Here is a 25,215-nt window from a genome sequence, read left to right as displayed (position 1 = left end):
AGATGTATCTTCTTTCATCACAAAAACCTGACATTTTAACACGGGTGTGTCGAATTTTTACATCCACTATATGTCCGTCTTCTATTTAAAGTCTGTATGAGCGTTATAAATCAGCTCATTAAGCTTCTCTTGGTATCCCTACAGTGCAAGTTCCAGTTTTATAGCATCCATTGATGAGAAAAGAGAAGAACAGACATGACAATCATGGAAAATTCTCAGGTGGTCACTGTTACAAGACATCCTTCCAAAGCAAGGAGAAACATGGTTTTGCCAAAAGACAATTTTATATGACACTAGATGGACAAGGAAAAAAAAGACAACAAATAATAAGTCATGCGCCACGGCCATAAACTGTGTTAAACTAGAGATTGCCAGTCATGTTCATGTAAAATTGGAAATGCTGTAATGTATTATAAGCACACATTTGTAAATAACTTTTATTAAATCTTTCTACTTTATGTAATAAACAAAATTCATGCCAGTTATCCAGTGCAATATAGCAAGCTTTAATTGCAGTAAGCTAGAATCACTTAACACCATAAGCTACACAGACTGTTTATTCAGTTGGGAATATACTGTTGTTCACATGAAGGCCCATAGGTTATATATATATTTTTTTCTTGTCTAGATTATCAGTGGTATGATTTATCATAAATTAATCTCTCACAAATATATGCAGTAGCTAGTTATGAATAGAACAGTACATTTTGAACTTGCAGTATACATGTAATCATCCTTATTTTTTTTTTCTTTTAAATCTGAAATAAAATACAGTTGGTATTTTTTTCCAATAATTGTTGAGTTTATAAATGGAGTGTTTTGGCTAAAAACGCTCTTTAATGTAATGACTGAAAGAATTCACAACTACTACAGAGAAATGTATGCCCTATTTTTTTATTTCTTGGTTTCCATGTAGATAATGGATGTTGAATTTATTAAAGAAATCTTTAGACACACTTCTTGTGTAATACAATAAAGTAATACGATGAGTAATTATATTGTTTTTATTCGTCACATAGCAAAACGACACTAATGAAGTCTTTACTCTCCACTGCAGAATGCACTGTATGTAATGTTGATCATTTTCCTCAATCTGATGAATTGACATTCTGTGACAGATGTGTGTTTATGAGCAATGAATGTATAGGAATATTGATTATTGCTCCATATACTCTCATTGTCTGCAACAAATGGCATTCAAAAATTGTCAAGGGAAGCTATGAAGTGTTTCCCTGTGTAATACAATAAATCAGATATAAACAAACACGGTGTGTGATCTAACCTGATATGGAGTGATAGCGGTTACTTTTCTTGAATGACTCATTTAGGTGAAAATCGAACGAACCGATTTCCAAGGATGAACAAATTGAAAAGTTTTTTTTGTCTACATAAGGAAACGCAGCAGTTTTGGGTTTCAGATATGAAGTAGTGTGCTAACAAATGATCTCAAGATTCTTGATTCACTTCTGATACTCCCATTTATCCTTTTACAGTGCTGGTTCATTGAATCTAATTCATGACTCTTGGGTAGTTGGTAAAGAAAATTACGAAGGAAATTGTAAATTTGGTTTGTGAGACTATCATCACATAACCAATGTTATGAACCATGAACATTGTATGTTCCTGGATTCCATCCTGAGTTGTTAATCAAATGAATCAAAGATTTCTCAGATTATTTAATTTAAATCGGCAATTACTGAAAGTGAGATGCGATGCTTATCCTTCAGCTTTAGTGCCAGGGTAATGAATTGGATTTGACCTGGGCCAAATTGTCAGGAAGCAAATACTATAATGGGCCTAAGCCCAAATTATACCCCATTTTAGTCATTAAAGAAGTGTGACTACAGAATGATAGGCTGGAGTCAGCAGCCAATCAGGTGAGAGAGAGAGAGAGAGAGAGAGAGAGTAAAAAATTGACAGAGTAATCAGAGTGAGTCAATATAATACTATAAGAGGGAAAAAAAGATTCGGACTAATAGAATTTTAGGGGTTCCCCCCCCTGCTTAACAGTTTTTATTATTTATTTATTTATGTATTTGTTCCATAATTTGGTGAAAAGGTCATGAATGATGGTCAACAGGTTCTGGAATTTGTATCATCGCTTTATCATCGCAGAGTAGACAATAAAATACGGTGAAAACTCAAATAAAGTAGTAAAAATACATACATCTGAGGTGACCGACCATCCAGGATTTTGCGGTTTTGTGATAACAGAAATTAAAGCAAAATCCATGAAACTCCGCAACATTCACAGGAGCTTACAATTTGTTTTAATTACCGCATATTTTCTGCAGATTTGGGCCAAGACGTGCCATGTGACCTCATCACAACACGCATTCAGCCAAAGCCCCCTCCAATTCACTTGTGCCAAACATAAGTGCAGCTAAAAGATCTCATTTACCAGCAAACATCACTGTGAAAGACCATGCAAAACAATCCCGTGCAAATGCAATTTCGCCAGTTCAAGTAGTTTTCCACAAAAAATTCAAAAAGCCGCAGCAAAATCAAGCATTTTTGGCTGCAACAATCACAAACAAAGACTCCTGTATGTGAAATCCTGTACGGATGGGATAGAGGTGATTTGTTTTCTACACTGTATTTCAATTAGAGTTAGTATTACCAATGATTGTCATACACTGTGATTGACATACATTTCTGTGAAGGTGCTTCATCCAAAACATTTCCTTACCTGGCTCTCATAAAAATGTACACTATATGGCTAAAAGTATGTAGATACCTGACCAGCACACCCATGTGACTGTAATCACATTCCATTCCAGATTTAGTCCCCCTTTGCAGTTATAATAACCTCCACTCTTCTGGGAAGGCTTTCCACTAGATTTTATAACATGGCCTCTCTAATTTCTAATTCCATGTCCAAATTCATCCTTTTCACCAGTAATAAATTTCCCCATCTTGGAAATACTAATGCTTCTTCTACTACATTTCTTGTGTCGTGGAAATTAGACAACACTCGTCCTCTGAAGGTAAAAAAAAAATTTATTACAGAAAGATGGCCAAATGTATCATGTACCACTGGTATAATGGAATGAGTCAGTAGGGCATGCCACTTGCTAATAACCCGTCGCAAAAATACTGCGCCTCTTGCACTTCTTAATAAGTACTCTCTTTACTTATTTGTTGCTCGACCCAGACTCTTTCCGTTAGCAAATATGTTTACCGTTATTATCTCTCTCTATATACAGTGAGGGAAAAAAGTATTTGATCCCCTGCTGATTTTGTACGTTTGCCCACTGACAAAGAAATTATCAGTCTATAATTTTAATGGTAGTTGTATTTGAACAGTGAGAGACAGAATAACAACAAAAAAATCCAGAAAAACGCATGTCAAAAATTGTATAAATTAATTTGCATTTTAATGAGGGAAAAAAGTATTTGACCCCCTCTCAATCAGAAAGATTTCTGGCTCCCAGGTGTCTTTTATACAGGTAACGAGCTGAGATTAGGAGCACACTCTTAAAGGGAGTGCTCCTAATATCAGTTTGTTACCTGTATAAAAGACACCTGTCCACAGAAGCAATCAATCAATCAATCAGATTCCAAACTCTCCACCATGGCCAAGACCAAAGAGCTCTCCAAGCATGTCAGGGACAAGACTGTAGACCTACACAAGTCTGCAATGGGCTACAAGACCATTGCCAAGCAGCTTGGTGAGAAGGGGACAACAGTTGGTGCGATTATTCACAAATGGAAGAACCACAAAAGAACTGTCAATCTCCCTCAGCCTGGGGCTCCATGCAAGATCTCACCTCGTGGAGTTGCATTGATCATGAGAACAGTGAGGAATCAGCCTAGAACTACACGGGAGGATCTTGTCAATGATCTCAAGGCAGCTGGGACCATAGTCACCAAGAAAACAATTGGTAACACACTACGCCGTGAAGGACTGAAATCCTGCAGCGCGCGCAAGGTCCGCTGCTCAAGAAAGCACATATACATGCCCGTCTGAAGTTTGCCACTGAACATCCGGATGATTCAGAGGACAACTGGGTGAAAGTGTTGTGGTCAGATGAGACCAAAATGGAGCTTTTTGGCATCAACTCAACTCGCCGTGTTTGGAGGAGGAGGAATGCTGCCTATGACCCTGGAACACCATCCCCACCGTCAAACATGGAGGTGGAAACATTATGCTTTGGGGGTGTTTCTCTGCTAAGGGGACAGGACAACTTCACCGCATCAAAGGGACGATGGACGGGGCCATGTACCGTCAAATCTTGGGTGAAAACCTCCTTCCCTCAGACAGGGCATTGAAAATGGGTCGTGGATGGATATTCCAGCATGACAGTGACCCAAAACACACGGCCAAGGCAACAAAGGAGTGGCTCAAGAAGAAGCACATTAAGGTCCTGGAGTGACCTAGGCAGTCTCCAGACCTTAATCCCATAGAAAATCTGTGGAGAGAGCTGAAGGTTCGAGTTGCCAAACGTCAGCCTCGAAACCTTAATGATTTGGAGAAGATCTGCAAAGAGGAGTGGGACAAAACCCCTCCTGAGATGTGTGCAAAACTGGTGGCCAACTACAAGAAATGTCTGACCTCTGTGATTGCCAACAAGGGTTTTTAAACCAAGTACTAAGTCATGTTTTGCAGAGGGGTCAAATACTTATTTCCCTCATTAAAATGCAAATCAATTTATAACATTTTTGACATGCGTTTTTCTGGATTTTTTTGTTGTTATTCTGTCTCTCACTGTTCAAATAAATCTACCATTAAAGTTATAGACGGATCATTTCTTTGTCAGTGGGCAAACGTGCAAAATCAGCAGGGGATCAAATACTTTTTTCCCTCACTGTATATATACCCGTCGGTATATATCTTAGTTTTGAAGCTGTGATCTAAGAAACACCAATATCTCTGTCGTCGCAGAGGCGAAGTTCCTGGAACTTCTTACAAGAAATCGCTCCATGTAATACTTCTCTTTCAATGTAATACACACATTTCTTATATCATTGACTCCCTTCCACACAGACAGCAATACACAATGATTTTATAAAATTCTAATTCTAAATTCTTGATGATTCCTACCAGTCACTGGTAAGGCTGCATCGGGCTTTCACTCTGCATAACAAAGGGAAAACCACCTGCGCGTCAACGCAGACTTCAGGTTAAAACTTTTCGCTGAGTGTCCTCCAGTTTGCTTGTTGTCCAGAAAAGCTGAAAAGACTCGCGCAGCCCTGCCAGGGGACGCCAAATTGTCGTGGAAATTAGACAACACTTGCAGACTCGTCCTCTGAAGGTAAAAAGGTTTATTACAGAAAGATGGTTAATACAGGATAGAATAAAGCAGGATAGAATAATGAGAGCGCTCTGAAGTGCTTGTGCTGAACCACTACTATATATATGAAACACAGAGCATGACGTAATTCTGTGTACCGATAAGAAGCAGTTTGAAGCAGTTCAAACAGGCTTTGTTTTAGGATCTTAGAAGATGTTTAGATGAACCTTGAACAGAAGAACATGTTTGTGTCTCTGGAAGCAGATAAACATTCTGTACAGATCTCAGTGACATGACATGGCCTTCTTAGGCCATATCCTCTGTGGAACATAAACAGAACAAGAACCAAATTATTACAAAGTAAAAATGAGTCATTTCTCTCGTACTTGTCATTAAGTTTTGGAAGTGCATGCTGTTTTTTTTTTTGCACACAGTAAAAGGATCTGGCTCTGCTGGGTGTTTACAGGACGTCACCATGTTTTCTTTTCCAAATAGACTGACATGCTGATGGAGTGAAGGGGCACTGAGGACATGTCTAGAAAAAGAGCCATGTAAACATTCCGTACTGAACCACAGGGTTTTTTCAGCCACATACATACACTTGTGTTGATGTCATTGCTTAAATAATTCATCATTTCTTAGATATTTTCCAGGTTATTTGTACTAGTAAGCAAAATACCCATCTGTGATGACATTGCTTATAGTGCCTGATGGTTTAGGCGATTAACATAGTACAGAATAATAATAACATTAATATATAGATGGCTGAACACCACTGTTTGATCATTGTTAAAGATATAAAGATTCATTTTTGTACTGAAATATCATATGTCACAATAACGTATAAACTATTTAAAAAAATTTTTTTTAACTCAATCCAGCACCTAATACGTTAGAAGTGTGCATATTTATATGTTTTTTGTATGTACATTTAGAGTTTGAGAGGTATTCGTCTACAATACTGTGCAAAAGTCTTAAACTTTTGTTTAAGTACAATCTTTGTTATACATTTTTATTTGATGACTTCTACATTTTTGAGTCAGTACAAACACAAAGTTTGAAGGATACTGGATTTTGCTGCAAAAATAAGAAGCAAGTGCGACAGTCAGAGTCTCCAGAAGAACTGTGGCTGGTTCTGCAAGATGCTCAATAAAACTTACAGCTCATTTCCTTATAAAACTGCACTAATTAGTAGTACCTGAGACTACAATTTTTTTTAAATCAAGGAGTCACCATACCAAATATTGACTTTGTTTCATTTATTACTGTTTATTGCTCTTTATAGTTTTTTTTTTTTAAATATAGAAACATTTAATTTCATTATTTTTGAAGGTATCTTTGCCCTATAGTGTTTCTTTTCCACAGTACTGTATATATTCCAATAAAACTCTGTATCATTTGCACAAGTCCTGAGTAAGAAGCTCACATACAATATTGTCTTTCCTGCAATCAACTTGTACAATGGAGAAACCAAAAGGAGACTGGCTGCTTGTTTTGTCAAGCACTTTTGTGCCATCAAAATAAAAGGATTACTTTCAACGCTAATGGATATAACATTAATGACGTCATTATTTGGGAGAAATTAAGTGTGGAAACGTACGGAGAAGAAGCTCATCTACACTTCTGGAACACTGAAGCTCCATGAAATGAATATTTCAGCTACTGCTATTACAGCATCAACCTCCTAAAGCAGGGGTGTCCAATCTTATACGGAAAGGGCCGGTGTGGGTGCAGGTTTTCATTCCAACCAAGCAGGAGTCACACCTGATTCCACCTGTTTAATCAACTGATCTTGGCTTTCAATAGACTCAGGTGTGGCTTCTGCTTGGTTGGAATGAAAACCTACACACCTACCCACACACACACCGGCCATTTCCGGATAAAATTGGACACCCCTGTCCTAAAATAGTCTTAAAAGCACTATACAGTAATTGCACAGCCGATGAAGAACGTTTGGCCAAGACATCCTGTTTCTCTGGAAACTTTTTGTACTGTTACATTGACTATCATTACTGATGTACACTGCAGTTCCTTTCTGGATTATTCTACACTGTTGTTAAACTGCGTATAAACTGATGATTTAATATTTGTGTTGTTTTTTCTTTGTTCATTCAAACATAAGTTGGAAGACCTTTTAAAACCTCTATCATGGACTTCCGGTCTTTTCCATACCCTCATCTGTCCTTGGTACACACTATTATGATATCTACCGTAGCAATGTGTTTGATATATTCATTGTTATTATAAAATCTCAGACAGGCAGGGATGATGACTTCACTTCAGTCCCACGTGTGACTGTGCAAAAAGTCAGTCATGTGATTCAATCATATGATTGAAGAAATTTCCCTTGTTCTCTTATTTTAAGAAGATTTATAAAGGACACAAATACTAAATCAAATCAATGTTACATGAATCAAATATTTATTTATATACACGACGTATATTGTTAACAACGCAGTTACCCTTAAATATATGACTGACACGTTCGAATTTGTGTTTCTTTTTTCTCTTTTGTTTAACACCCGTATTCTTAAACCCCGCCCGCTGTGCAGTGATTGGCTACATCCCGTGCTCCGTCAGTATCGACAGCTCCGGTTTCCTTCTGCGATTGGACTACAAAAATAAAGTAGGTGGGTTTTGTAGAAATACGGGTGGAAAGTAAGGCAGCTTTTTCCCGAGCTGCTGGGTTCCTTTTTTTTTTTTTTACCCATAATGCACCAATTATAGGCTGCTTAGGAGTGACTGTCTAAGTGTTAGAGCTGCTATAGTTTTTTATTTTTAATTTTATTATGTCTGTTCATTTATTAAACAGCTAAGAAGTGACAGAGAGGAGAAAAGAATAGCTTAGATCTGTCTTGCTGTTGTTCCTGATTATATCTCGGCGATGCCTCTTTTCACGTCCAATCCTTTTGATCAAGATGTTGGTAAGTTGTAGAAATGTCGTGGAGCTTGTTAGCGAGCTAGCACACACACACACACAGACACAGGCTGGCTGTGATGCTGTACTGTTGTTAGCTTAGCATCTGGGTACATTTCCCTGTTGATTTGTTGTGTCTGTGTATTTTGCTGCCACTGTACGTGAAAATAACAGAAGCAAGAATGACGACATTTTGCCGCAGATATGTCTTTGTTTCCTAGCAGTAGACTTTGAATGGGGTTAAAAGCGACTGGCCGATTAGCTAGAGTTAGCTAGTTGATGTTAGCACTTAGCATGGTACGTCATTTTCACTGTGTTTAAGTACACACACAGTATCTACACGGGTGTAACATGTCAGAACACACTTTCGGTCCTGAATGAAAACTAGAGTGAAAGTTGTCATGGCCAGGGCTGTTATTTTAGTCTGTGGGCTTTACCCAGGAGCTACAGTGACACTGCAAATGCGAGGCTAGGGAGCGGCTGGCTAACGGAGCCAGCCGGCTTTATTCTAGCCAAAGGTGTTTTCTGGTAGCACCGCTATCAGGTCAAAGGCGGTGCTGGCGAATATCACGTCATATACGTCATTTGCATATTCATGAGATCGGTATGCTTATCTGCATATCAAAGCAGGTTTTTAGAATAGAAAGTACGCACACAGCGGGGCGTGCTGTTACAGGAAAATAATCCACGACGGGTTATTGTGACGCCTCAAAGTTGATTCTATTATATCTTATGCCACAGCAATTTGCAAATGATTATATTTATTAAAAAAAAAAAAAAAAAACGAGGTGTATGTAGCATATCAGAATAATAATTAAGTAAGGGATTAAACTCAACGGGGCTGTGCTGTTATAGGAAAATAATCATTACAAAGTGGTGCACGCTAGGAACAGCGTACAGTACGCGTGGTGTGAGAGATTGCCCAAGCATTGTTCGTCATATTGTGATTCGTCTTCGTTGTGGTAGTCCTTCACACCAGAATACCTGCTTTACTGCTCTGTACTGACTTGAGCCAGGATGGGTAGTGCAAGTTGTCCTGATGCGCATGCATCGACCGTATGTGTAGGCGTACATGTCATATGGAGTATACTTTAAAAGGTTATGCATATGACTGTGCATATACACTAGTGTACGTGTAAAAAAACAAAGAAAAAAACAAGTATACCAGAGGCCTAAGTCTACCACCCTGAAATGGATTTTTTTCCTATAGCAGCATGTTCCTGAAGTGTTTTATTCCTTTTGCAGTCTTTAAGTCATTAATAAATGATACGTTGTGCTGTTTAAGTGCTTAAAGTTGCAGGAGCAGCTGAGAAGGGTCAGCTGTCATCATATGGTATGAGAGCAACCTCTAGAGGCGAAATGAAAACCATCACTGACAGATTTTATTGTGGTGTTTGAAGTGTTTTTTGATTAATTTTGGATGTCTGTATTTTTATTTGATATTTGGAGTGTTGCTTTTTGGTCGAGTTTGGATATAAACTTTTATTTACTTTAATATTTATTAATGGTTAAAATGTGAAAAAAGTACACTTTCATGGTGCTTGTCAGTGTTGTTTATTTTTGTAATGAAGTTCAGCAGTATTTTACTTTAGGTGTTATGTTTTCATTTAGTATCCCTTTTAAACCGTATCAGTTATTATTATGGAGAAATGGAGAAAATGTTTCATGGCATGGTTTTTAATACAGTCAGGGCAAAACTGTATGGCAGAAATATATAACAAATCTTGAAGGCCTTCACAAAACATGCATATCAATTTTCAGATATATTTGTCCCTTTTAAAAAATCAGACAAGTAAGCAGTTTCAGGTGTATTTGCATTTTATGTCTATAATAAGAAGTTAGTACAAATGATGATTTTAACATGGAGTCATGAGTAATGACAGCCCGTGTAAGTCTGCCACATGGTGTCCTTCAGTATTATTTTTTAATTTGTTTAATATTTCTATGCAGAGAAAGCAACCAGTGAGATGAACACGGCTGAGGACTGGGGCCTCATACTGGACATATGCGATAAGATAGGACAGTCACGCACCGGGTGAGTCCTCCTACCTAGTCCTGAACTCTATTCATCTTCTTTCTGATCAGTGTCTATGTACAGTATATCAGAGCAAATGAGGGTTGATGGTTAGTTTCTTGCATTTTGTAGACCTAAAGAATGCCTTCGCTCCATTATGAGGCGAGTCAACCACAAGGATCCCCATGTAGCCATGCAGGCTCTGACAGTACGTTTGTTCATCCTTAAGTCTCTCTCCCTTGATTCTTGTGAAGTGGTTTTGGTTTTACTGATGTCGTACAGTCCCTTCTGAAAGTACTGGAATGACTAAAATATTGGGACATGTGATTGACAGGTGTTTTCTTGTTGCACAGGTGTGCCCTGTTCGATTGATTGATTGTATAAACAGTTAATAGCTCTAAATGTCTACTCTTGGTTTGAGGACTGGGCTTTGCCTGTGAAGACTGCATTTGTTGTTAAAACAGATAAACCAATATGAAGACCAGAGAGCTGTCTATAGGAGAAGGGTTAGGGAAATTTGATCAGATTCAAACCGCTCACCTAAAAATTGGGTGGGTTGACACCAAAGGCACCTTGTTGTAAGTTGTTTGATACATCTCGATGTAAATATCAGAAAATTAAAGCTGAAATTCTGATCTGTCGTGTCATATAGATCTTTTAATCCTGAACCCAAATTCAGTGTATAGCAAAATCAAAAGAATTGGCCTTGCTGTTCCAATACTTTCGGAGGAGACTGTATGCTGTTGTCTTGTCATGGAAAACAAGTCTGCTTGTTTTTAAGTCACGTGACTGTGATGAGTCTGTACTTTTTTTTTTCTCCCTCCCCCTCCTGCACAGTTATTAGGGGCTTGTGTGTCAAACTGTGGGAAAATCTTCCATTTGGAGGTGTGCTCGCGAGAGTTTGCCAGTGAAGTTAGCAGTGTCTTAAACAAGGTATGTTCACTGGTTTATGAGAGTGTGGTCCTTCTGTTAATTTTTAGCCGACACTGAGAATTAGTTGTTGTTTTAATCAGGGCCACCCAAAAGTATGTGAGAAGCTCAAGGCCCTCATGGTGGAATGGGCTGAGGACTTCCGAAACGACCCCCAGCTCAGTCTCATATCAGCTATGATCAAGAACCTGAGAGAGCAGGGTGTCACCTTCCCTGCTGTCGGCTCCCAGGTTAGTACATTAATGCTGTTTCCACTCTCCTCCTCTGTAGCTTCTGGACAGTTTCAGTAAACAATGCCTGGTAGTAGTAAGCCAAGGAGAAGTATATTTGACATTCTGAATGATCCGAATAACTGAAGATCGTGAGTTCTGTGAACCCCAACGATGTCCTAGCCGTCAGTGGTCAGGAGTCCAAGAGAGCAAAATTGGACATGCTGTCTGGGTGGCAGGGGAGGAATACCCTATCAATCACAATGACACTAGTGTAGTTGTGGGCTTTTGTGAGCTTCTGTATGTTGACAAGTATGGTTAGCGCTTTCCTCTAAGTATGTTACTTTGCCCTGTGACGCAGCTTAAAAAGATGCTGTTAGCTAGCACCCTTCCGTGTTGGTAGCTGCTGTATTATAGGTTAGACTTGGCTGGTGGGTGGGCATTTATTCGGGAATAAATGGGAGGAGTAAAAAAATAAATAACAATATCCATCTAATATCCATCCGTCCACCACCCCCCCTCCCTTTCTTCTAAAACATAAAATAACTAGACAAGCATGTAAACTGTAGGTCATATTTTAGGAATGTGCAACCTGGATCAATGATTGTATGTTGTTTTGCAGGCAGCAGAGCAAGCAAAAGCCAGCCCTGCCTTAGTGGCCAAAGACCCGGCAACATCCACAACCAAGAAAGAGGAAGAGGACTTGGCCAAAGGTGCGCCCCTCAGACATTCGGTTGTAATGGCCCCAGATGACAAACAGGCTTTTAAGAAGCTGTGTTAAATGTATTTGCATGAACTGGGTCCTGACTTTGAGTGCTCAGCAACACTTTTATGGTGAAAAGAACCTTGGTCCCCCCACCACCCTGAGAGTATACATTCTATAAAAGCATTGGCGCTTGGGTTTGGTACGAGTAATTTGTAAATAGCACAAAATATGGGATAAAGACTTTATTTCAGTTGCCATGCCTTACCACACTGTAACAGTGCTCAAAGTGTAGAAGGTTGACTTTGATTTTATCTCCTACATGCAGCCATTGAGTTGTCCTTAAAGGAGCAGCGGCTGCAGAACCAGACCTCGTTCTCCGGGCTTTACCCGAGCGCCAGCAGCCTTCTCGCCTCCCACAAAGCAGAGGGAAGGAAAGTTCGGGCTATTTATGATTTTGAGGCAGCAGAGGACAACGAGCTGACCTTCAAATCTGGAGAGATCATCACCATCTTAGATGACAGGTCACCCTCTACCTTAGAACAATGCTGGGATTTAAACTTTATGTAGCTTTTTGATGAATCCGATCATACGTCATATTTACTGCGTAATGTCAGTTGGGTGTGCTCATACGGTTTGATAATGAAGTATTTATTCATTTATTACAGTGACCCCAACTGGTGGAAAGGTGAGACGTATCAGGGCGTGGGCCTTTTTCCATCCAACTTTGTCACAGCAGACCTGACAGCAGAGCCAGAGATGAGTGAGTAGATTTATTATCTTTGTCGTCTTGCTGTGGTCTGTTGTCACTACAATACTCCTGTCTTTGTATTTCTGTTTCATGACGTTCTTACGTTTTATGATGCGCTACTCGAGCTGAGGTCACGCAGATGTCTTTGTTACCCTGTTTTCCCAGTGAAAACAGAGAAAAAGACCGTGCAGTTCAGCGAGGACATCCAGGTGGAGACCATTGAACCGGAGCCTGAGCCTGTCTACATAGACGAGGTGAGGGTTCTTGTAAATAAAATGCACGGCCCTTAATTTAAGTTGCACGAATCAGTGCGTCATGCTCTTATTGGGAGTTTTAGTTCCTGTGCGTTATGTCTTGTAAATGGATCAACTCGATAAAAGCTACCTGATTGACCCTTCGTATGGGAGTAATTTTGCGATGCTGTAATCCACACAGGAGAAAATGGATCAGTTGCTCCAGATGATCCAGAGTGCAGATCCAACAGATAATGAGTCAGACGCCTGTGAGCTGCTCCAGCTCGAGGGTAGGTCATAGGGCCTATATATATATATATATATATATATATATATATATATATATATATATATATATATATATATATATATATATATATGTGTGTGTGTGTGTGTGTGTGTATATATATATATATATATATACACACACACACACATATATATATATATATATATATATATATATATATATATATATATATATATATATATATATATATATATATACATAGAGTTCCTCTTAAATTTTTTATTTGGATCTGTGTGTTTAACTTATTTATTTTTTTCTCTTTCTGTTCAGCTGCCTGCAACCAAATGGGTCCGCTCATTGATCAGAAACTGGAAGAAATTGACAGGTCATTGTTAATTCATGGATTCATTGATTGAATTGAAACTCTGATTTATTTATTTTTTCTAGAATTTTTTCATAGAACATATTTTTTCCATGTTGTTCACACTGCCTTACAGGAAGCACTCAGAGCTGTCTGAGCTTAATGTGAAGGTGATGGAGGCACTCTCACTGTATGCCAAGCTGATGAACGAGGACCCTGTGTATGCCATGTACGCCAAACTGCAGAGTCAGCAGTACTACATGCAGCAGCCCGGCACCTCACAGCAGGTGAGCAGCTCCGTCAAATGAACTTTAGTACAATCGGTCACGCTCAATATTTCGAGCATGAGTATATGCCGTGTGTCCGCAGGTGTATCCAGGGCAAACATCTGCAGGACAGTATACGGTGGCTGCTACAGGGGTGCAGGGTTACAATGTGGAGCAGATTCCTGCCATGAACCAGGCTCCTTTACCAGGCCAACCAGTGCCCAGGTAACATCTGATCATTCTACTGCTCTCCTGAAAAATACAGAAATTATATAAATGTTATTTTCAAGCCCTGGAGAGTCTATAATTCATTGTAATCCATTCAACGTTCGACATGTGTTTCTTCACCAGTGATATGCACATGTACATAGGCCAGGCGCCCGTGTACAGCGCTCCTGCGGGCAGCATGGCTCCTGCTGAAGTGCAGCAGGCATACCAGAACACCGCCAGTGGACAGGCAGGCCTGACCCAAAATCTCAGCTACAGCTGTGCCAATCCTACAGACCCTCAACAGAGCCCTTACCCAGAAAAAGCCCTCTTATAGGACCCCGAACACATTTCTCTCTTCTCCAGTATACATACACACCCTTCTCATGAACAAAGAGGTGCAAGCTAACACTAAAACAACATGGCTGCACAGCACGGGTGCAGACTGATCCGCACTCTTAGTTGACCGTCGTTGTTTCTGATGAACATACACATGTCCATACACACTACGCTCTTTCAGTAACGCACCCAGAGGGTAGAAACCCGTCTGTCTGACCAAGTAAACGACACCGAATATCGATTCACTGCTGACTGGTTACATTATGCAATTTGAAGAAAGGCAGACAGAGGAGTCAGTCTCTCTCTAGCCATCTCACTAGCTCTCTCTCTTTCACTCGCACTCTTGAAATATATCTCCATCTATCTCTCTCTATCATGATGCCTGTGTCTTTCTTTCATGCTATATCCTGTGTTTTGCTATCTGTCTCTATCTTCTCTCCATCTTTCTTTCTATTTCTCTACCTCGCTTATCTGTCTGACTCGCTAGCTCCATCCAACCATTTTTGTCTCACCGTCTGTCTTTCACACTCTTTCTCCAGCTTTCTTTCTCTGTCTTGATCTATGTCTCTCAAGTTCTATCTCGGTCCTTCACTCTTGGGTTATTTGACTGCTTCGGTGCCACCCTAATGCCTACTACAGATTCACACTTACTTGTTTGGGGGGGGATACAAGCGGAGCATGCACATGTACATAATTTCCCCTTCCGTTCTGGAACTTCTGACAGTCGCAGGTGTTTGTTGCTACAGGATTTCATAGGAGAAGTTTTCGTTTTCCTGCGAGGTCAGTCTGCATACACGAGTGTACGGCCTTCGCATGTCATTAGTTCTCCGAAAAAAAAAGAAAAGAAAAAAAAAGCATAGCAGCCATTCCACCTCTCATGTCGGACTGTGTAGTACAGCAACAGCATGGTCCCTAACAGAGTGGCGTAGTCCATACAGCGCCTCCTGCAGTTCTCAACAGGATGGTGCAGCCCATCTTCCTAGCTTCTTGAAACATTTCTTTAACACAGTGTTAAATTGATTCTTAATTGTAGTATGTCTATTTATTTTGACTGTCATTTTAAATGCACTGTACTTTGATATAAGAGAAGAATGATATTCTGCTTTAAAATGTAGGTCTGTGTGTGTGTATATATACATATATGTATATGTGTATATTATATATTTATATATATATATATATATATATGTGTATATTTTATATATATATATATATATATATATATATATATATATATATATATATATATATATATATATATATATATATATATATATATATATATACACACACGTATGTGTGTGTGTGTGTGTGTGTGTGTGTGTGTGTGTGTGTAATATGAGAACCTGTGTTACAGCAGTTGCTCCTTCTGATGATGAAAGAGCACGGTGAAAGGCATGTAGTAATATTACTCGACGATGTTATGCACTTTTGATTTTGACTCACAGTCTCAAGTTTGAGCTCACCTCAAGTTGTTAAACATTTTAACCACGAACGGACTAAAGCGGCTAACGGAAAGGTTCGGATATTTAGGCGCTGGGAATTTTACGATTTCAAAAACACTAAAAAAAAAAAAATAATAAATGTCCTCGTACGTTTTGAGACGTCTCGATTCCCCTGCATCGAGAACCAGTTGTGTATCATGTATATGTGGGAATGAGTGTCGTCCACCCTAACGTCACTACATTTTTAATCATTTTGGAAGATTTGCGTAGACTGAAATCGAGTTCATTAGGATCAGAGGTCGTATCCTCTTTGCCCTGGTATCATATGTGTAGGTGGAATAGCTAAATATTAAAGAGTTGTTCAAAGATCTCGACCTGGGGACAATGAGCCAGTTCCACGGTGGTCCACTGCTTTTTACACACAGCTGTGATCCTGATAGAAACTTTATCACAGGGAGAATGTTTCCATGTTTTAACGGTTCTTGGTGTATCAGTTCGGTTAAATGTATCTAGTTGTTTATGTACTATTTTAATCATCTGAATGATTAGTATTCACAATAAAATTAGCCCAAATATACATTGTGGTGTGTTCGGGGCTTATTACGGTGAAAAATAATAATAAGAAGGGAAGCGTTATCTTAACGTTAATGTTTAATGCGCTTAAACATTTTTGTTTGAAAGTAAAATAAGCAGTAAATGAGCATTAGGTCTATTGATTATTACTTCTGGTTGGGTGTGAAATGATCTCGGATCATTGAGTAAAAGTATGACTATTGAAACTAACCTCTACCTAGAATATAACTCTATCGCAAATAAAATGTACCGTTTACTGTAAATGGTCATAAAATATCCGTTTATATATTAAAAAATAATTATGCACATTTAGATGTTAATAGTAGCATTTACACTCACTGTCCACTTTATTATAAACATCTGCACGTTTTATGCTGTTATTTAATCAGCCAATCATTTGGTAGCAGCGCAATGCAAAAAAAAAAATTATTTAAAAAAATCATGCAGATCCAGGTCGAGAGTTTCAGTATCAACTTTTGACATGAAACATCAGAATGAAGAAAATGTGTGATTTTGATCATGGCACGGCTGTTGGTTTGAGTATTTCAGAAATGTCTGATCTGGGAATTTTACACACAACAGCATGTAGAGTTTACACAGAATGGTGCAAAACAAAACATTGAATGAGCGACAGTTCTGTGGGTGGAAACGCCTTGTGGATAAGAGAGGTCAGAGGATAATAGTTCAAGCTGCCAAGACAGATGTAAGTTATATAACAACACTTTACACCTGTGGTGAGCAGAAAAGCATGTCGGCATGTACAAAACATCGAATGTTGAGGTGGATGGGCTACAACAGGAGAAGATCACATTGGGTTCCAGTCCTGTCAGCCACAAACTGAAGCCTGAGTCTATCATGGGCACAGGCTCACGCAAACTGGACAGTTGAAGATAAATAATAATAATAAGAATAATAATAATAATACAGTGAGTTTGTACTCATGACTGGGGAAAAAGTTTGTGAAGTGTTAAAGATCCTGAATTTTACAAGTCAATATGAGAAGGATAAAACATAAAAAAAATATTTGTATATGTAAACATGACTTTACTTTTTTGTCATAATTTTTCCTTCCACTAGAGGGAAATCTGTTTTTTGAAGCATACTTGGATTCAAGTTTGCATCCATCCATGCATCCATTTTCTGTACTGCTTATCCTTACTGGGTCGCCCCCTATCCCAGTGGGCATGAGGCACAAGGCAGGGGCCACCCTGGACTAGGTGCCAATCCATTGCAATCCAGGCGAACGTGCTAACCACTAAGCCACCATGCCTGCTAGTCACTTTATTAGGAACAGCTGTACTCCTGCTCATTCATGCAATTATCCAATCAGCCAATCATGTCACAGCAGCATCATATATAAACCATAAACCCGTCTGGTCATTCTCCTCTACCCTGTCTCATCAACAAAATGTTTTTGGCCACAAAATGCCACTTGCTGGATTTTTTCCCCCACACTGTTCTGTTGTGTGCGAAAATCCTAGGAGACCATCATTTTCCGGAACACTCAAATTTGGGGGCGCACAGTGGCTTAGTGGTTAGCACGTTCGCCTCACACCTCCAGGGCCGGGGGTTCGAGTCCACCTGGGGCCCTGTGTTTGTGGAGTTTGCATGTTCTCCCTGTGCTGCGGGGGTTTCCTTTGGGTACTCCACTTTCCTCCCCCAGTCCAAAGACATGCATGGTAGGCTGATTGTCGTGTGTAAAGTGTCTGTATGAATGGGTGTGTGAGTGTGTATGTGATTGTTCCCTGTGATGGACTGACACCCTGTCCAGGATGTACCCCCCCTTGTGCCCCATGCTCCCTGGGATAGGCTCCCGGTGACCCTGAAGGATAGGCGGTATAGAAGATGGATAGATGTTTGATTTGAACATGAACTGAAGCTCTTGATCTCTATGATATTATGCCACAGTATTAGCTGATTGGATAACTGCATGAATGAATATCGACCTATAAGAAGAGATATTTTACCTATCCATCACCTCTCCACAATTTCATGCTCACATCAAAACCGAAACTACACCGAGTATAGTTTTCACTTGACCACTTTACTGGATTATTTGTGACCTCCATAAAAAGAGAAGCGTGACTTCTTCATCGTTAAGACAATAAAAATGGAAATGCAGTGTAAGCAGTAGCAGCGTCCAGAGTCCATAGCAGCAGTCAGTTAGCTGTGTGAACTAGACGTGGGGGTAGTGGATGCACCTGACTCGACTTTCGCTGATTACTTCTGGAGTGTCAGGAAGTCAGGATGCCTTCTGGAAGGACAGTCAAGCTCATCCTGTATGAGGTGTTAGAGTTTGTATGTCTGTGTGTGCCTATGTTCGTGGTTCTGGAGCGATTTGCGTCGCTTATGAGCTTTGTAAATGTCAACGACACTACAGCTTACTGGTTGGTGGTGGCAGCATCCATAGCCTATGTGACCTCTGTGTCCCTGTTTGTCTGGGTGCCACTGAAGTACTTCATCCTGAAGTCCAGGGGAATTTTTAAAGAAGTTACTAACTGGTAAGTGTGTCTTGCATTTGTACATAATGACCCTTCAGTGACCATTAACCCTTATGTTCTGTTCACTACCTTCAGTGTATCTTAATTTCTAACAGCAAACATGTTAGAAATAAAATCAAATGCAGAAATACACAGAGAATCTCTTTACAAGTGCAGGAATCCTCCTGATGGCTTGAGGTATAGAGGTGTAATTGCAAATAAGAGTGGGAAAAAAAATCGTCTTCTTGGGAAAAGGAGTCTGAATGTTTACCCAATTTTGCTACTTGTTTTGTATTTTAAAATAAATTCATTCATATCATTCATTCATCTTGAGTAGCCACTTTATCCTGGTAAGTGAATCTATAGACTATCCCGTGAGATGCTAGTCCATCGCAGAGCACCATGCACACACTCATTCTTGGTTAATTTAGCCAGTCTATCTAATAGTATCTTGTTGGGAGGTGGGAGAAAACCCACATAGACACGGTGAGAACATGAGAAACTTCACATAGGCAGTAACCCAAGCTTTGAATTAACCCAGGACGCTGGATTTGCATCACCATCATACCACCCTAACAGAAGTAGGATTTTTGAAAAATGTAAGATCATGTACAAGAAGTAATGTTCTAAAAAAAAAAAAAAAAAAAAGAAAGAAAGAAAATGTCAAACATGAAATATAGGATATAATCTCTTGGTGTTTAGCCTGTACAAAACCCATAATGTCTGTTTTCATAGAATGAAATGCCTATAGCTTGACATATCTGAGGAGTTCATATCTTCTGCACCATAGATGTGTATCTTGATTAAACTGAACATGTTGACATCAAAATCTGTGCTTTCACAGGAGACCTGTGACTCTCGCCCATGCACTTCTCTGCACGCTTCCATGTTTTGCGATTCTCATTGCCAGCTCAAAGGTAATATCATGATCAGATAGTACATCCACTTAGCATCTCGTTCACCATTTCAACGTTGACAGATACCAAATTCAAATGTTACTCAGGTCTTTACTTCCTTACAAACCATGTGACAATTGGTGTTGAAAGCTAACCCACCTGAAAATAACCTCTTGAGGGAACTGTTCAAGTAAAACAATTTTTCACTTACATTTTATCACTTAAGGTTTTGTTTTTTTTTACTTACATTAAATGTGGGTAATAAGTCAAGACAAGTTCTGCTTCTCTAGCTTTGCCCAGGGGCTAGAAAGCTAATGTAGCAAACAATACAATTAGCCCAAAACTAACTGTATGTTGAAGTCCTAATGCACTGACATGACAAACCTTGTCTTGTCTTTGGCATACTCCAAATAATAGTAAGAAATTATACGTCTGTACTTATAGCTAGTTGATATTAGAATTAAGTTGTTTGATTTGAGTTTCGGTGTGATGCTTTTTCAGTACAAGTTATTTCTTGTAGAGTTCTGAATGAAAGGCATTCAGTGAGCCACACTAAAAACAACAGTTTTATCATTAACTTGCGCTGCACCTGTGGAATGTTAATGGTTTTCTATTACAACCAACTTTGTAAAAGCTTTGTTTAGGATTGTTCTAGGTTACGAGTATGTGGCTGACAAGCTTAACAACTTCCTTGATGAAATATATCCTTATATATCCCGCAGTACAATAGGTACATACAGTATCTCACAAAAGTGAGTACACCCCTCACATTTTTGTAAATATTTGATTATATCTTTTCATGTGACAACACTGAAGAAATGACACTTTGCTACAATGTAAAGTAGTGAGTGTACAGCTTGTATAACAGTGTAAATTTGCTGTCCCCTCAAAATAACTCAACACACAGCCATTAATGTCTAAACCGCTGGCAACAAAAGTGAGTACACCTGAAATGTGTGAAAATGTCCAAATTGGGCCCAAAGTGTCAATATTTTGTGTGGCCACCATTCTTTTCCAGCACTGCCTTAACCCTCTTGGGCATGGAGTTCACCAGAGCTTCACAGGTTGCCACTGGAGTCCTCTTCCACTCCTCCATGACAACATCACGGAGCTGGTGGATGTTAGAGACCTTGTGCTCCTCCACCTTCCATTTGAGGATACCCCACAGATGCTCAATAGGGTTTAGGTCTGGAGACATGCTTGGCCAGTCCATCACCTGCACCCTCAGCTTCTTTAGCAAGGCAGTGGTCGTCTTGGAGGTGTGTTTGGGGTCGTTATCATGCTGGAATACTGCATACTGATCATGCTCTGCTTTAGTATGTCACAGTACATGTTGGCATTCATGGTTCCCTGAATGAACTGTAGCTCCCCAGTTCCGGCAGCACTCATGCAGCCCCAGACCATGACACTCCCACCACCATGCTTGACCCTAGGCAAGACACACTTGTCTTTGTACTCCTCACCTGGTTGCCGCCACACACGCTTGACACCATCTGAACCAAATAAGTTTATCTTGGTCTCATCAGACCACAGGACATGGTTCCAGTAATCCATGCCCCTAGTCTGCTTGTCTTCAGCAAACTGTTTGCGGGCTTTCTTGTGCATCATCTTTAGAAGAGGCTTCCTTCTGGGACGACAACCATGCAGACCAGTTTGATGCACTGTGCGGTGTATGGTCTAAGCACTGACAGGCTGACCCCCCACCCCTTCAACCTCTGCAGCAATGCTGGCAGCACTCATACGTCTATTTCCCAAACACAACCTCTGGATATGATGCTGAGCACGTGGACTCAACTTCTTTGGTTGACTATGGCGAGGCCTGTTCTGAGTGGAACCTGTCCTGTTAAATTGTTGTATGGTCTTGGCCACTGCACTGCAGCTCAGTGTCAGGGTCTTGGCAATCTTCTTATAGCCTAGGCCATCTTTATGTAGAGCAACAATTCTTTTTTTCAGATCCTCAGAGAGTTCTTTGCCATGAGGTGCCATGTTGAACTTCCAGTGACCAGTATGAGGGAGTGTGAGAGCGATGACACCAAATTTAACACACCTGTTCCCCATTCACACCTGAGACCTTGTAACACTAACAAGTCACATGATACCGGGTTGGGGGATAGCTAATTGGGCCCAATTTGGACATTTTCACTTAGGGGTGTACTCACTTTTGTTGCCAGTGGTTTAGACATTAATGGCTGTGTGTTGAGTTATTTTGAGGGGACAGCAAATTTACACTGTTACACAAGCTGTACACTCACTACTTTACATTGTAGCAAAGTGTCATTTCTTTAGTGTTGTCACATGAAAAGATATAATCAAATATTTACAAAAATGTGAGGGGTGTACTCACTTTTGTGAGATACTGTATATTTATTTACTTAAATAATTTAGCGGATATGACAAATTGACAGTTATTTTTCAGGATTTCTCACAGGTAGTGTTGAAGAGCTATCCTGACTCATCTGTATATCTTCGCAGGTTCAGTTGGACATGGGAGTTTTATATGACCACTTTAGTGAGCTTCCTGTCTCACTGGTTCTCTTTGCCCTTATCTGCGTGGACATTGTAGAAAGAATTCGTCCATATAGCCTGAGAGGACAAGGTATGTCTTAGTGAATGTATTGATCTGAAAAAATACCGTATTTATAGACGTATAAGTCTTCAAATAATTTTCAACTGTAGACAAACATATCAACATTATACAGTAGGTTAGAATTGAGAGATAATTCAATATATACTAAAAATGTTTTTATACAGTCAATGTCCACTTTAATAGGAACACTGGTATACCTCCTTATGGATGTAATTATGCAATCAGCAGGAGCACAATGCAAATCATGCAGATATAGGTCAAGAGCTGTACATGGGGGTGTGGAAAATGTGACCTGAGACTACAAAACTGAGCAGCAATATTTTTTCTTCGATGTTTAATGTCCAGTGTCTGTGAACCTGTGCTGTCTCAGTGTCAGATTCCTGTTCTTGGCTGGCAGGAGTGGAACGTTCTTTCTTTGGCTTTTGTAGCCCATTCACCTCAAGATTTGGCATGTTATATGTTCTGAGAAGCGGAAAAACGGGAAAAATGGGAAATGGGAAAAACGGTTCCCATTATTCTGTGTGATCTCTATAGACCTTTGTACATGAAAATTCCAGCTCAGAGTTTTCTTAAGTACTCAAACTGACACCAACAAGCACACCATGGTCAAAATCATTGAGATCATGTTTTTCTTCCACAGTCTGATGTTTGATGTGAACATTTACTGAAGCAATTGACCTATATCTGCATGTTTATTATGCACTGTGCTGCTGCTACATGATTGGCTGATTTTATAATTGCATGAATGAGCAGGTGTACAGCTATTCCTAATAAAGTGGGCGGTGTGTGTATATAAACAGTTTTTAAGAATTGCCTGCAAACTAGGGGGCATGGTGACTTAGTGGTTAACACGTTCACCTCATACCTCCATTGTTGAGGGTTCGATTCCTTTCGGGGGTTTCCTCTGGTTTCCTCCCCCAGTCCAAAGATATGCATGGTAGGCTGATTGGCGTGAATGTGTGTGAGTGTGCCCTGCGATGGGTTGGCACCCCGTCCTGAGTGTCCCCTACCTTGTGCTTTATGTCTCCTGGGATAGGCTCCATAACCCTATTAAAAGTGCCCAGTGAGTGTATGCTCTTGAAATTTAAATGACTGCTGATTTACTAACTAATTGCTATTAATGGGTTTAAATGAAATGAATTGATTTTAAAAAGTGTTTTTTTCTCATGAAGCAGATAGTCTGGACTTTGAGGGTCCTGGGCCTGTTCTGGAGCAGGTGTCCACGGTGTCATCACACATGCAGAGTAACAGAGGTGCAAATGGCTCGGAGCCGAGGTCAGAAGTCACGAGTACATTACCATCAGGACATTGGGCAGACATGAATGGCATTGCACGTTCTTCCACTATGGCCTACGTGTACTCCTCCCACTCTGACTCAGGCTCTCTTAGCTTCCTCTGGGTTCGAGACCCTCGCGCTGAGCTCTTCCTGGAGACATTTGTGTTCTGGCTGGATACAGTGGAGATGATCAGAGTGGCTGGGGTTCAGGAGGTCTACAACTCAAACTGGGCCTTTCCTATCTACATCCTAAGCTTTTTCTCCATTCTGCGTGTGGTTGTAACTCCTAACAATCCAATGCTAGCATCTTTAGGAGTCATAGCACAGGATCTGCCCTTCCTGGTTTTACGCATCTGCCTGGTAACTATCTTTGGTTATGTGACTCCGATACTCTACATCATGAAAAATCTGCTCACATGTCTGACTTTTCTTTACTTTCACTTCCTGACAAAACTGAAGGTGTTCAACAGAGGAAGCTTGTTCTGAGACCTCTGGAGGGGAAGCTACTGGTTACCGCTTTGGGTAAAGAAATGTATGGGGTGGATATTAACAACTACTAGTAGCATTGAACACACTCTTTTTTCACTGATGTTACTTCAGAGAAGACAAACTAATAATAGGAGTCCACATAGCTGCTTCTTCTTCTTTCTTTTTTTTTTGAAAATATGCCTCCCCTGGTTTATTTCTGAAAGTTTGGGGTGGCTAATTTCTTATTGAAAATGTATATGGGAAAAGTGTTTTACAGGTGCTATAAGGCATTCTATTGTTAGCAGTAATGTAAGTGATTTTCAGTCAGACCATCCAACACACATGAAGTTTCATTCATCTTACAACCTGTACAACTAACACAGTTCTAATAGCCTCGTCACGTTTACTTTCTCTGGGACTACTCTGCCTAAGCAGAGAAAGATAGTTGGAATATTAATAGAAATAAAGAGAACTGGGATGTAGCAAGCCATTAGCTTCCACCCAACATTCCTTTATTGAATTTAAACTTCATACATTGCCTGGCATAAGTATTCACCCCCATTGAGCTTCCCCACATTTTTGTAATGCTGCAATCTGGAACTCAAATCAACTTCATCTGTTATTATATGTCGTGGATCTGCACAAAATACTTTTGGAATATTGAATGGGGTGGGGTGGGTTGCTTTGGGTGGGGAGGGGAGTGTGAGTGTGCTGGCCAATATAATTCTCAATAAAGTTGCAAAATTATTTACAGGTAAAAAAATATATAATAAACTGTGAGATCATATAAGTATTTATAACCCTGCTTCCGTGGGACACATAACAGTTCAATCCGATCGAGAAAATTGCTGTTTACCTGTCATCAAACAATGTCGAACAAAAGGAATGGACAAAATTCATATCGAATGTGCAAAGCTGATAGAGACATATCCCTGAAGACTTGAAGTTGTAATTGCAATCAAGGGGGTGGGGGGGTAAATACTTGTGCAACTACCAAATGTATGTTTTTTGTATAAGTAAAGTGATGGACATGGTGACGCATGTTATAACAGATGAAACATTATGACCAAAGTCCT

At 39.8% G+C, this 25,215-nt stretch overlaps 2 protein-coding genes across 3 annotated transcripts in view; both read left to right on the top strand.

Annotated features, from left to right (window-relative positions):
• The window catches only part of colec12 (collectin sub-family member 12), a 46,109-nt gene extending 31,322 nt beyond the window's left edge, over window positions 1–14,787 (top strand). Inside the window, 14 exon segments of the mRNA XM_017473220.3 lie at window positions 8,052–8,158; window positions 10,102–10,186; window positions 10,298–10,373; window positions 11,003–11,098; window positions 11,179–11,325; window positions 11,927–12,017; window positions 12,336–12,531; window positions 12,676–12,770; window positions 12,924–13,012; window positions 13,194–13,281; window positions 13,572–13,626; window positions 13,739–13,889; window positions 13,972–14,093; window positions 14,220–14,787. Coding sequence (XP_017328709.3) covers window positions 8,052–8,158; window positions 10,102–10,186; window positions 10,298–10,373; window positions 11,003–11,098; window positions 11,179–11,325; window positions 11,927–12,017; window positions 12,336–12,531; window positions 12,676–12,770; window positions 12,924–13,012; window positions 13,194–13,281; window positions 13,572–13,626; window positions 13,739–13,889; window positions 13,972–14,093; window positions 14,220–14,412 — 1,591 coding nt within the window. The 3' untranslated portion in view covers window positions 14,413–14,787.
• A 2,796-nt stretch (window positions 14,788–17,583) lies between these two features.
• On the top strand, window positions 17,584–24,803 carry tmem236 (transmembrane protein 236). 2 transcript variants are annotated; one of them, XM_017471263.3, is made up of 4 exons: window positions 17,584–18,933; window positions 19,757–19,829; window positions 22,281–22,404; window positions 23,571–24,803. In XM_017471263.3, the coding sequence occupies exons 1-4, from the start codon at window positions 18,680–18,682 to the stop codon at window positions 24,155–24,157; spliced, it is 1,038 nt and encodes a 345-aa protein (XP_017326752.1). In that variant the 5' UTR covers window positions 17,584–18,679; the 3' UTR covers window positions 24,158–24,803. The 2 variants fall into 2 exon arrangements, with proteins under 2 accessions (XP_017326752.1, XP_017326750.1); XM_017471261.3 differs by having other exon boundaries at window positions 23,568–24,803.
• The last annotated feature ends 412 nt before the right edge of the window (window positions 24,804–25,215 follow it).

The sequence above is a fragment of the Ictalurus punctatus genome, chromosome 7, assembly GCF_001660625.3.
Source record: "Ictalurus punctatus breed USDA103 chromosome 7, Coco_2.0, whole genome shotgun sequence".
Classification (NCBI taxonomy): Eukaryota; Metazoa; Chordata; class Actinopteri; order Siluriformes; family Ictaluridae; genus Ictalurus; species Ictalurus punctatus.
This window is presented reverse-complemented; position numbering and strand designations above follow the sequence as displayed.